Source organism: Cuculus canorus, chromosome 1 (assembly GCF_017976375.1).
Source record: "Cuculus canorus isolate bCucCan1 chromosome 1, bCucCan1.pri, whole genome shotgun sequence".
NCBI classification, from domain to species: domain Eukaryota; kingdom Metazoa; phylum Chordata; class Aves; order Cuculiformes; family Cuculidae; genus Cuculus; species Cuculus canorus.
In genome coordinates this window covers 143,134,528-143,147,890 of record NC_071401.1, presented here as the reverse complement: position 1 = coordinate 143,147,890, position 13,363 = coordinate 143,134,528, and the positions used below count along the sequence as shown (strand labels likewise).

The following is a 13,363-nucleotide window of genomic DNA, read 5'->3' as shown; positions in this document are numbered from 1 at the left end:
GGCAGGGAATACAGAAACTATAAAGAATTATCATACTGCGGTGTGTGAAACTGCATATGTGCAAGGTCTCTATGTTTCTTTAGCAGCTTAAGAGCAAATAATCAAAGCTTGTATTTGTATACAAATAAAAGATGATATTTAAGTAGGGTAATGCTAACCCAATTTGGATAGCCTAGTGGGAAAGAGAAGGTAAAATTAGTATGGAAATTGTCAATTCTGATGAGAAATTCTAAACGTTTGCCCTAATCCCAAAACACCTGTTCTCAAGATACATGAGAGGCTCTTAAAAGAATCCAGTTTCTGCACTCTAGGATCTTAGCATGCTGACACTCAAAAGCGCGTGAAATGTCAACACCGGGAAGAATTGAATGAGAAGAAGGTTTTGAAGCGTGGTAAACTACTAATGTATAGGTATTTTTGGAAATCTAGACACATGGTGGCTGGGGCTAGCTTTTATGACTTCAGAAATAGTTTTCCTTTGTCTTCTATTGCCTACTAGACCATGTGTAATACCTGTCACAGAGATCAAATTGCTTCCTCCCTTAGGAAGCCAGAAAACTGTCAGAATTATATTCATAGTTCAAAACCCGATAGATAAACTGATGTTTTTCAGAAGCTTAATGAGTTTGCCTATGCTTAATCATAATTTTTATTCTTATCACATAGGCTAGTGCACAAATATCTTCAGAAGTTATATTTTTATTGTGCATCAGGTATTCTACAGAAACTGTTCTTACATGGTTTATTCCTTGAAAATATAAATAGCTTACTTTTTTTCTTTGTAATATAAGTTACTTCGTGTTTACCATAGGTAAAATCTTTCATCTGGGCATTTCCCACATAACTGATGTGTTGCATTTATTACGTTTACTTTGCAGCCTTTTTTTTATGTATATACCTGTACTCTTAGTATGAGATGACTGCATTGCAGTTTCGGTTCTTCTGTGGCTACAGGTTTATTAAAGGGTTGTTTCTGATCTGCTTTGGAGTTTAAATTCATTCCTGGTGGGTTGCTTCTGGGTTTGTTTTGGTTTTTTTTGTACAGACAAGGGTGAAGTAATTAGGCTTCTGCACACTGCCCCCTTAAATCAAATGAGTCATTTTATGTGTCTTGTTCTGCTGACAAATGTGTTACTGACAACTTAAGCTCTTTATCTATAGCACTTTTTTACCATCTTGCCCTTCTGCTGTCTAAGAGATAATGCAATGTACGGTTGTCTTTAAAATACAAGTCTCTTTCTTTGGCTCTTAAAAATTAAATCCCATTAAAATCATAACTGTATTTTCTATCTAAGCTAAACGTTATAGAAATTACCCATTCATTTCCATTTAAATAAGGGGTTTGAAGCCCTTGATGCATCTTACAGGACTATGTAGCATTTCTGGAATCAGCAAGTTCTGTTTCATCACAACCCTGCTGGACACCTGACATTAGCCCTTTTTTCAGTTTCTTTGCGTGGGCTGCAGCTGAATGTCAGCAGGGACTCCCTCGTACAGCCAGGCCTTTGCTTCGACTGTACATTCAGCAGAATCCATTTCCCAGAAACGCCGCCAAAACATTAACTCTTTAAGAATGGGTGAGAATGATTTCCTATAGCGAACAAATCCTGTTCTAGCATTTGGTCTGTGATCTCTTTTCAGCTGAATGTGGTTCACCTGCTTACAAATGGTTGAATGCTTTTGTTGTGAAGTAACATGAGTGGAATCATAATGCAAAAGTTTGTGATTGTGCATGTGGATTTGCTGCCAAGAAAAGCAGTTCTTTAAGTTCTGTCATTTTCTGATGATCTACATTTAATGGTAGACCTTACTGAAATGCCCTTCTGGAATAAAATAAATCGTAATTATTGTATCATTGTAGTCATGACAATCTAAAGACAAAAGTAAGGCAGTGTTTGTAGATATTGTAAGTGCATCTATTTCAGACCTGGAAAGGCTTTTGTATCTGAAAGCTTTCTCTTTTTCCCAGCTGTAAAAATAGTTGGCTGAATACAAGAGTAGATGTAAACCGGCATCTTCAGAAACCTAGTTTTTGGTCAATTAAGAAATTGTATCAGTCTCTGCTCTTTTCTTTTTTTTTTATTTTTTTTCTTTATCCTTGGATCAGATCATGAAAAATAAATACAAAAATATGTGATATGTTATAAAAAATGCAAACCTGTCCTGTGTCTTCCCAAGCGCTTACTTGTTTTCTGCATGAAGAACACCTTGACCACTGAGCAAATTTGCAGGACACTGCCAAATATGTGTACATTATGAAGCTGTCATTCAGTACAGGATGTACTGGCAATAGTATAAGTAACCAGGAAATTTTCAGTAGTGAAGTTTGTCAGTAATGTTTTTACAAGAAACTTTTATTCAATCTGAAGATATCAGCATAACTTTTGTTAGGGAAAACATTCTTCCCTGCGGAGTGGAATTTCTGATTAAAAATTAGGGAGGAGTTAGGTGACTCCAATCCCTAAGCAGGAAATAGACTTGATCAGGGATGTTCACTACAGTGTGGGAGATTTTAAGGGGTGTCTTGGCTATTTCAGACAAAGACCTTGAGCCAAATTTGTCTTCTACTTATAACACCGGGATGTGAGAGATGTAGGTTTACATTCCAAAGTCTGTCAATATTCAGGTATTTGTACAAAGTGACATCACTCTGTCCCTTCTGTAAGAATATCTCGTTAGAGATCCAACCAAGAACAGTTTATTGTCTACTGAATAGAGCCTCCTTTGGGAGGTGTGAAGATGAGTAAGAGCTTGAACGTTTATCTTCCCAGGCTGAAGCTTTGCTAACACACCAAGAAGTGTTCCAGTAGGACCTCTCTTTTCCTCAATGTCGTTTCCACCACCCCATATTCTCTTGCTTATAAATATGAGACTTCAGTGTTCTCCCAGTGTGAAAGGAGAATTTTAAGTTGTTGAGTTTCAATATGTATGCAGTGTGTAACAGTCCTTCCCACCTCCTCGTGACACGTTTTTCTGACACAGTTTAATGTAATTGCATGTTATGTTTTCCCTTGTTGCTGGGAAAGAGTAGGTTCTTATCTCTTTTTTTTGACAGGCATCTCTTGAATGTACTGAATTTTTTCTTGAATTCCAAAAATTAAAGTAATTCTTCTGGTTAACCTACTTAGAATTTAAATCCAGAAGATTAAGAACTAAGCTACAGAATTGTTCTGTGCCTAGTTGGCCCACCTCTGTTGCAGAACTCACAGTTCTAATTTAGGCATTTAGACTTCTTGAATAAAGTATGGAATGAGTTATGTATCTGAATATGGTAGTTACAAAAACAGTATCTGCAGTGGGAATAGCCTAAATCAAGCAATCAGAAAAAAAAAAGGAGAATTGCATATTGGAATCTTAAATACTGTAGCTTGGTAGGTCACACTCTGTCTTGCAAAGATGGGTGTGGAAAGGTGGAAATCCTTTCTTAGAAAACTGTCACAATTTAATCCTTTCTTTCAAGATCGTGCTAGTAGATGCAAGGCTGCCTCCTTGTGATCTAAAATGTAGGGTTAAAATACAGGTCTTGGCTGTAGAGTACCAATTAAATTCCTTTTTCTGTCTGAGTATGTTCAAATGCACATCTCCCACTTCCTTTGGAATAGTAAGATCATAAGCATTTAAGATAATTGGAAGTATTTCTATTTAGGTCTTTCATTTCTTATGTGTTCTACCAATTAGAATAAGAAGCTGTGCTCTCTCTATAATTTTCTGTCTGGGCTGCTGAATCTTTAAATATTTCTTGCAATGTGGAAAAGTTTCAGCAGGGAGAGATGAAAAGAGCTGCCTGCAGCAAGCTTCCCAAACTCACCATTGTAGCAATAGGTGTGTTGCATTATCCTGAGACTGCGACAACAGGACTGCTTTGTGAACCAACTGTAAGGAACTTCTGTATCTTCTGTATTGTTGGTTCTATTTGTACTTCAGGTTGGAAACTCATCTAAACAAACTGCCAAGGTGTGGGAAATGTGAACTTGAATCCTGCTTGGTGGAGGCAAAGATTGAATCATATTCTGCTACTTACAGATGTAAATTTTGCACTGCTGCATGAAAGGCAAATTCTGCCTCTGCAGAGAACCTGGTTAGCAAACTTTAAGTTGCCCCACAGGAGCAATACAGGCAGAGGAACAGCTGGTAAGAGGTTGTGTTTGCACCTTGCCCTTTTAGGATTTACATTTGAGGTGGGCCTGACGGGGCTTAGCTCTGTCAAGATGGAAATATATTGGGCATAACCAGAAAGAGACTTATTAGAGAACTGGGCCCGCAAAACTATCTGTGGTTGGCAGGTGCAGCTGTAATTTGTAGTGAGGTTTAAGGCCAATTTTCATTACCTTAAAAAATAGTGAATCCGTAAGCTGTGAAATAAGAGCAATAAGCTTCAAGCAAAGTACAGGTTCAACATAATTGCTTTCATTTAATTTATGTTACCCTTATTAAACAACTTTAGAAAAGCAATCATGCTTTTGATTCAGCAGAATATGTCATAACCAAGCTCAGTGGCATTAAAAGTATCTTTACATGTTTGTATCTAGATAAGACAATTTCATCGGTATTTTTTAACTTTGATTGAGGTCTCTAGTCAGGTCCTGGAAATAGGATTAAGCATCAGTAGCAAGTATTGCATGACCTTTGAAAATCTTTTGCCTTTCTGGGATAGTCACTGATTTAAAAGTGAAGTGTAAGAAATGGATAAGAAGCTGTTAAGACTTGCTGGCCCATTCAGAGGGAAAAGGATGTTTTTTTTGAATTTACATAAAACCCAAGCTATGTTAACTGAATAAGTAGTTTGTTTGTGATGCCAACTAATAAAGGGGGTTTTTTGTACCATTATTCTGAAAATCATAAAAAATATTTTGAAAGCAGAGAAGAGAACCCATTTTGCATTTGTCTTGCATGTTGGAAAGGGGTGTGTGTCAAAAGCATAGAATAACTTATTTTCCAGTTACCTTGCACATAATGAAGTTCGTTCTCAGCTGAGCAGTTCAAGAGAACAGTGATGGTTATTCATAAGCCTGGTGCTAATCCTCTTGCCTCACTTCTTCGTTTTCCCTGGGAAACTGAATTCAAGGCAGTTGGTGACCATTTACGTTGGGTGTTCCAAACTCTCTTGTCCTTCCTTACTTACTTGACTGATGGATACCAATAAATACTGGGATTTGTCACTTACATTAAAGTTTATTTCACATAATATTTCTGAATCATGTAATAGGTTTCAGTTCTTTGGCTAAGAAGTTGCATGGAGTCTTTTCCAACTTTGGCAGAGATAATTTCTGTGGGTCTGAATTGCATTTTTTTGCTTATGTAACCTGAAATGAAATATCACAGCAGATCAGATGGCAAAAATATGGGAGTTTGGTTGTGGTGATTTAGTCCATTGATGTTTAAAAATAACATAAGTTTGATTCTGAGACGACACTGAGTAGAGGAAGTAATTTCATTTAGTAGATGATGTGGTTGTTCAGAAGCAGCTCTTTTCTCGCCTGGGAGAAAGAAAGTGCTGAAGTGGCAGTATGTGGAGAGGCAGGTGGAAGCATGTGGGAATTTGTTTGTTAGCTGGAGTAACAACACACAGCTGGGCTGTGGATAAGTAGGACTTCTCAAATATAAATGGCATTAACTCATGTGTGGAATTGTAAAGTTATGTCTAGTGAGGTTTTTGTTTAACAAATTTTAAGCATATTCTCTCACTATTGCTGTTGTTCTGCTGACTTATCGGTGTTGTATAGGTACAGATGAGGCAAACCTTTTCATGAATGTGGTAGGTTTTCTCTTACAGCTTGGTCAACTTACATTAATTGAACAGATATAGTAGTTTTGATTGCCTAGCTGCATACTAGCATGTTTGTATAAGTGCCTCAGTTCTAAGGCCTGGAGGTTGTCTCACATTCTGCTTTGTCTGTGGTTTGGAGAAATGACAATAAATGAAAATTGAAATCTTTAATAAAAAAAAAGGAAGAAAGTGATTTCTAAAAAATTTTTGGAATCCATATTGATTCCTATGAAATATTTATTTTCTTCTCTTATACAGCTAAATGCTGACTTGAAAATAAAGTTGAGCATCCACCAATATATAAAAACTGTATCATTTTAAACAGAGTAATTCATTATCCCTTCACCTAATGTACCAGTGCTGTGTTATGACACAGATTATATAGCTGTCGTCACACAGGTTGTATAGCTTAAAATATAGTTTTAGATTAACAGAATTAGTAACTGCCAAGTATTGTGTTATTTAAATAGAAGAAAAGACAATTACAGCATTTTAGGTCAATCACGAAGCTACACAATTAGGCTGATTTAGGTTTATGCTTATACTATAAATGATGCTTCCATTTTCTTTTCCAGTATTTCCTTGACTGCATGTTTTCCCCTCTACTTTGCACCAGAATCAACATTAATGTTGGTGTGTTGTCAACTGGATCAGAGATCTGGCTGGAAAGACATTTTGCTTTGAGCTAGCCGAAGTTTATGATCTAGCTGCTCACCACCTAAGGGAGGACGGAGAACTGGACTGTTCCTTTTAGTGGTAGTGTGGACTTTAATGAGCTGACTGTGAAACAACACTTTTAGTCTTGGAAGTCTTCTTGGAACACAAAAGGAGGGGAAGTACTTGGTCTAAAGTACTGACTTTTGTAAAGAAAATTGAATTGGACTGCCTTTATGCACCATTCTATACAACCAAACTAATGTTTCTATAACAGGTTAAAAGTAGGTTACTGTCCTATAAATACCATCATCTGTCTAGTGCCTTTTTAATAGAATCATAGGATGTTAGAGTTTGGAAGGGACCTCTGGAGGTCAGCTGGTCCAACCTCCCTGCTCAAGCAGGGCCACCCAGGACCATTTCCCCGACAGGTTTTGAATATCTCGAAGGAATCTTACATAAGAATTATGATAAACATGTTCTTGAAGTAGTACTTAGCCCTAAGTCTTTTTACATCTTCTCTTTTTCACAGATATCTGAGTGAAATGAAATACTTGGATTTATGTCAAATATTAATTTGGCACCATCTTTGTATTATAGACCTTTACAGTGTGTCTCCTGTGCCAAGCTTGCTAATAGATTATAACTAATACTATATAGTACTTCAGTCCTAGTGAATACTGAAAGTAGCAAACATTGTTTTTTATAATATAAAGGTAAGTCACAGAGATCAGTCCATCTGACTTGTTAGCACTCAGATTGAATTGTAAGCATGTCTACTACTCTTAAGAGAGCAGACATGTATCGCTCACTGTGTGTCTCATCAGATCTTTGTTCAATGTGTTAGTACTTCTCCGTTATTGTCTGAATACTTCTGTCTTGTGGAGAAGAAAATGAATGCTTATCTAAATATGAAGTGAGAACTTCTTTCTAGGCAAGCTGTGCTTCTCCTGTGTTATCCCACTATATTCACCCACTGGATTCACAGTCATTGAGAGAGGATTAAATATCTTGCACAACCACAAATTACTGCTGATCATTTCATTGACTTCATATTCCTGCTTGTAAGGTGGTAATTTCTGTTCTGTATTGAAATCTTCATGCATAAAATTGCATGGTGTGACCGTTCTCCACAGTCATCATATATCCGGTTTTCCATAGTTGTACTTCTTCCTGCCATGCTGAAGTTTTTTCTGTAGGTCAACTGGGAAGTCTGTGGTATGTGTAGAGTTAGTACTGAACACCTTGGGAGCCTTCATGGCTGATTACATATTATTAGACAGTATGTAAATTCTTACAGTCACGTGTCCCTCTGCTTTGTCAAGATAGTAATCGTAGTCTAGGACTTCTTATGCAGAATTCTTCTAAAAGCTAGTCAGACGTTTGGGGGAAAAATATCTTAAGCTCTAAGCTTACTTACAAATGCGTACTGACATTTTCCCATTCAAAATAGTGACTCACTTCAGTTGGTGGAATTGAAAGTCGCTTGAGTAAGAGGTTTCCAGTGTTACCAGGCATAGAAGGAGGGACTAATATTTCTGCAGTATAACCCAGTTCTACATCAATTCTGCTTTCAAAAAACAATGTTGGTGTATCAGTGTTGTGGTTTCCTCCTGGTTGGTAGCTCAGGAAGATTGACATAACTTGTGCTGTTCTTTTTATCTCACCAGTGGAGGGAACACACTGATTTTACTTATTTATTCTTTTAGCATATGCAGATGACCATCCAGGCTCTTCAAGATGAGCTTCGGATCCAACGGGACCTGAACCAGCTTTTCCAGCAGGACAGCAGCACTAGAACCAGTGAGCCCTTTGTGGCAGAGCTGACAGAGGAAAACTTCCAACGGCTTCATGCAGAGCATGAACGCCAGGCCAAGGAACTCTTCCTTCTACGTAAAACCTTAGAAGAGATGGAATTGCGTATTGAAACCCAGAAACAGACCTTAAATGCACGTGATGAGTCCATCAAAAAGTTGCTAGAGATGCTGCAGAGTAAAGGTCTGTCAGCCAAAGCCACTGAGGAAGATCATGAGCGAACAAGGCGATTGGCTGAGGCAGAGATGCATGTGCACCACTTGGAAAGCCTTCTCGAACAGAAGGAAAAAGAAAACAACATGCTGAGAGAGGTAAGTAACTGAGCTCTGGGTTTATTTCCAGTTGTAAGCTCTTCTGTGTCTCCTCTTCATTTCACAGCTGAATGGAAAGAATATTCCACCCTCTCTAGAAGCTGTATTTTATATTGTAGACTTAGTGGGATTTGTCCGTGTTTTAGAACTTCTTTATGGCTTCCTTTGTGTGTGCTTTCTGGGGCTTTGTGCTTTAGGCCCCACTTTCCCCATAGTCTCCATGTGAAGCTCTGGAGGTGAATTGTCACACAGAATGTAAATTTGTTTCTTCCATTCTATATTGGTTTGAGAGAAAGTAGCTACCTGTATTTAGGAGAGAGCTGAGAGAAATCTTTGCAGGAGCAATGGATGATTGCTCTATGGTTTCCATAGAAACAGTCATCTTGCTGTGAAGTGTATTTGATAAAACTATTAGCTGCCCTTGATGCACCGCCAAAAAAAAGATTACTTAAAACTGCACACATAGTAGCCTCGTTCCCCCATCCCTCTAAAAGCAGAAAAAAACCCCATTGTTATATCTGTATCGTACCTTAGATGACTATGTTGGCAGGCATTCTTCACTATTAATCCTCCTAAACTAATTATAATCAAACTTAGGCTATATGCAATATAAATATCTTAGAAAATTAAAGGAAAATAAGTGAATTATTGTATAGCCAGTATCATTAAATATCTTGATATTGTTAAATGCATTTTCCTCTTGTCAGCCAGCCTCCTAATGTATCCTAATACTAAAAGGCTAGTAATTCAGCACATGTTGTATACATACACTGCTAAGTCTGTATATCCATGAATTCACTAATGGTAAAATTTTCTGTAAAGATTATTTTACATATGTCTGTAGATTGAATGCATGAATTGATAACTGTTCATATGTGTGTAATATGTGTGTGAAACTAATGACTCGTTTTGGGTGTTGAATGTCTACTTTGTGGTTCAGTGGGTTTTTTTGAAAGCCTGATGCATACACAGGATTTAAGCCCCCTCTCTAAGAAGCTAGCGAAACAAGGCCTGGCACAGAGGTTTTTGAGATGAGCATTTGCAGCAAAAAATAGTTCTTAATACCTCTTATTCATATGTTTTCCATGCCCTGACCCATTGTAATTGTGCTCTTGCAAGCATTTATATAAGAAAGCTAGAGCCTGTTGCATTTCTAAGCCAGATTTAGGCCAGATTTTTTTTTTTACAGAGCAGTAATCTCTTGAGTGTCTTGAGTGAAGATAATATGATTCCAGAGTTTCTACACTACAGTTTTACCTTTATTTAGCAACCAATAATAATTCTGTTCCAGTTCTTGTATCTATTCCAGGAAGAGCCCCAAATGGCTTCCATTTGTTTCTCCTTTAAGCCCAGCAACATAAATGAAAAGCTGGCAGGAGCTGTAATTTTTTAGGAATGCGGTTATGTTTGTTTCTGCTGATGATGAGTAGATGTTGAGAGATAAGAATTCTTGTTTCATTCACACATATCTGGAAGTCATCAATCATTTAAATCCTGAGCTTTATAATAGGAGATTTCCTGGAGAAAGTAGAGATGACTTACTGACTTTGAAATTGCAAATGCTGTTTAATATTTCAAAATCAATTGTGCCCTGCGGCTCACCCAGCGATAATGTATCGAGAAGGGTAAGCTGGCAATACTGTGATTTGTGGTTCAAGCCGTTGATATGGTGTGGGATCCAGCCTTGCATCTGATCACCCTAGTAGCCTTGGAAGTATGGTTCCATGTGCAGAGATGCCAAACTATCTCCATCAGGAAGGGTTTTGTTCATACCTGTGTGTTGTCTCCAAGCTAGATTGAGCTAACTGAACTCAGGCTTGTCTGCATAAAATTCAGATCTCAGGTCTGAGGCTCCAGGAGGCTGCAGAAAATTGAAGGATGTTCCTGCACTGTGGCTGACTCCATCTCACTTCCTGACCACCAAATTGCTCTGCAGGATCTGGTTCAGATTTGCTATCACTGTTCCACACCTGGAAGTTGTCTTTGTTCAGAACCTTTTAAGTGTGTCTGTGTCACCCTCCTCAGCTAGTGTTCTCTTACATGTTTATCAGTATTTCCTTAGGTTTTTGTTATTTTAGCCCTTTGCTTCCCCAGATACCAATGATGGAATTTTTGAGCTGCCTTGAGGAAATCGTTCCACTTTCTTGATGGCTCTATGTCTAGCATTCCCAGTATCTGGAAAGGCATGCTAAATTCTTCATTAAATACTGCTGTTAAAGGCAGGATTAGTATCTCAAACAGATTTATGTGTGCCTAGGAGGTCAGTGTTTGTAGTCGCGTTGTAACACTTAGCAGGGCTGAGAAAAACTTTACTAGTGGTTTTGACCATCTCAGCTGAAGCAAATTCCGAGATCTCAGAATCCACCAGTACTGTTTCTGACTTTATAAGTGTTTTTAACTCCTGGTAAAAATCTTTGCTGGGAATAATAATAAAGATCTGCATCCTGAAAAAAATGAAGGAATATCTTTTTGCTTCAACTTTGAAGCCTACACATAATTCAGTGTGATATTGAAACTCAAGGTCATCAGATGGTTTCTCAGACAGACAGTGCAGATGCAGTGGCCAGCACTCTGACACTGACGATTAGACGTGAATTCATTGATTTCTTCAGCTATGGCTATTGCTGTGGGTATACTAAAGATTGCATTAATTTCCTGAGGAAAGGAATTTCCCACCCCGGACTTTTGGTTTGGATAAGATCATAACCAAGGAATAGCTGTACTGATTCAGGCCAACAATCCCTATAGTCCAGCGTTCTGTTTCACATAACGGCCATACACAGACACCCAGGAAAGGGTAAGAAGGAGACAGACATGATACTTCTCACTCCTGTCTTCCCATCTATTTACAGATCAGGGTTTTCTTGACCTTTTTGTGACTTGTCAGTTTAGTATCTTCCATGGATCTGCCTTCCAAGTAAACAGTCGGTGTCTTCTTGAGCCTATGTAAACTTTTGCAGCTGTAGCAACATTTGGTAAGCGGTTCTGCAGGCCTACTTTTTGTTGCAGGAAAAGCCTGCCTCATTTCTTTTGAGTTTGAAGCAGCCTTGTACTAGCTTCATTGACAACTTCTTGCTCTTGCACTGGAAGACACAGTGAATGAGTGATTGCAACCAAGACTCTGTGCTGCTCTCAATTTTAGATTGGTCATACCCCTTCCAAGTTCTCTCGTTGCCAGCTGAAGAGTTTGATGCTGCTTAATTGTTCTTTATATAGAAGATATTGTGTATCTTTGATCATCTCCCAGAACACTGTCTTAAGTCACCCATATCCACGTTATGAAATGGATTCTCCTGCAGATAATGAGAGGTATCTCCATGAGGATTTTGACACTCTTAGGTTCTCCCCAAATGTCCTGGACTCAGTGGAACTCAAGAAATATTTCCATACAAGTCCATAGGAAAGGTCTTGTGACCAGTGTAAGATGTATTTGGCAACTCACCAAAACAGAATACAGTTGATCATTAACACAAAATAATGCAAAATTAAATGTCTCATCAAACATCTGAACATAGATGTGGATCTGGATGCCCTGACTTCAGCGGGTGATGCTGTGGCCGCATCACATTCCTGTCCCCTAGAAAAGAAGCTTAAGCTTCATAGTGTATAAAAAGATGGCTGCTGTTCTGAATACCCCTTTTTAAGTCTTAATGAAAATTATTCATATTATTGTTGGTATTCTAGACTTAGCTTTCAGAAACAAAATTATTATCATACCAACATGAAATACTTGACAAAATCTAGCAGCTGGACTACAGCTTCCAGAACAGATGCCACCGTGTTGTTCCAGAGTCACCTGTTGTGGAACTGTCAGTGAAGGCAGTGACAGCACATAGCTCTGAAAGATAACAAAGCTTGCTGTGCTCTTTCTCACAACCTCCCTGCTGCCTCACCTCTCCAAAATGCTCGATGCACTGAGGAGAAGTATATTTTTCTCAGCTACACAGAGTAATAGTTACACCAAATATCAGCGCAGAATATGCTGTGATTGTGGCCATACCTGGTGGTCTAGGAATAGTATGGGCAAACTATGATTCTTGAGGACAGTCTAGCATCATTACACCAACTTGTTTCTTGGTTTGTTCATTGCTAACTATCTTTAGGAATATGCATGTGATGAATGGACTGAAATCATACACTTCTAGCATCACAGTCAAGAAAGAGTTTTTGGAAAAAAAAGCTTAGGCCGAATTTCTCATCCGCCTAGAAGAAAGGATAAAAGCAGAACTATCTGCTTTTCTACCTAGGGGACGTGATGCAAAAAGAAGCTGCTTGTTGTGTTTTATTGTCAAGATATTTGCCAAACAGCTTTGGCAGTGTTGTCCCGTTTTCTTACTCCTTCACAGAGGGCATCAGCACAGGCTTTACTACAGTAGTTAACTGAATGACTGTTGTGTCTCTGGGGTGCTTATTGACACACGTACTGTGCAAGCCAAATGCATCTTTGTTCACAGCAGTGCTATGGCATATACTAATGGGATTCTCTAAGATACACTGACATATCACTGCGTTTCTCCTGCTCAGGTAGGGATATCCTTTAATATCTAAGAAGAACCTAGGAGGATATATGTGAGGAAGTTCACAAATGTTTTCTTTTCTTTTCATTGGCCAATATTCTTACTGGTATCTACCTCATACAGCTATGAAGCTGTCAATCTCATCATGTCTTTCGTCACGTATCTTCAATCTTGATAATATACATGACCCTAATCATTGGCTTTTCCTGAAAAGATGCAGTAAAAGTCATGGACAGTGCTAGTTCTTCCTTCATAGCAATTTTACTCTATGTTTATAATGAAGGATATGTAAGTCCTGC

At 38.3% G+C, this 13,363-nt stretch overlaps 1 protein-coding gene across 13 annotated transcripts in view; it reads left to right on the top strand.

Moving 5' to 3' along the window:
- The window catches only part of ERC1 (ELKS/RAB6-interacting/CAST family member 1), a 302,814-nt gene that overhangs the window by 59,453 nt on the left and 229,998 nt on the right, over positions 1-13,363 (top strand). For all 13 annotated transcript variants that reach the window (XM_054067600.1, XM_054067591.1, XM_054067580.1 and 10 more), the window contains exon 3: positions 8,131-8,547. In XM_054067600.1, the coding sequence (XP_053923575.1) occupies positions 8,131-8,547 (417 nt within the window). The remainder of the gene's footprint in view (positions 1-8,130; positions 8,548-13,363) is intronic.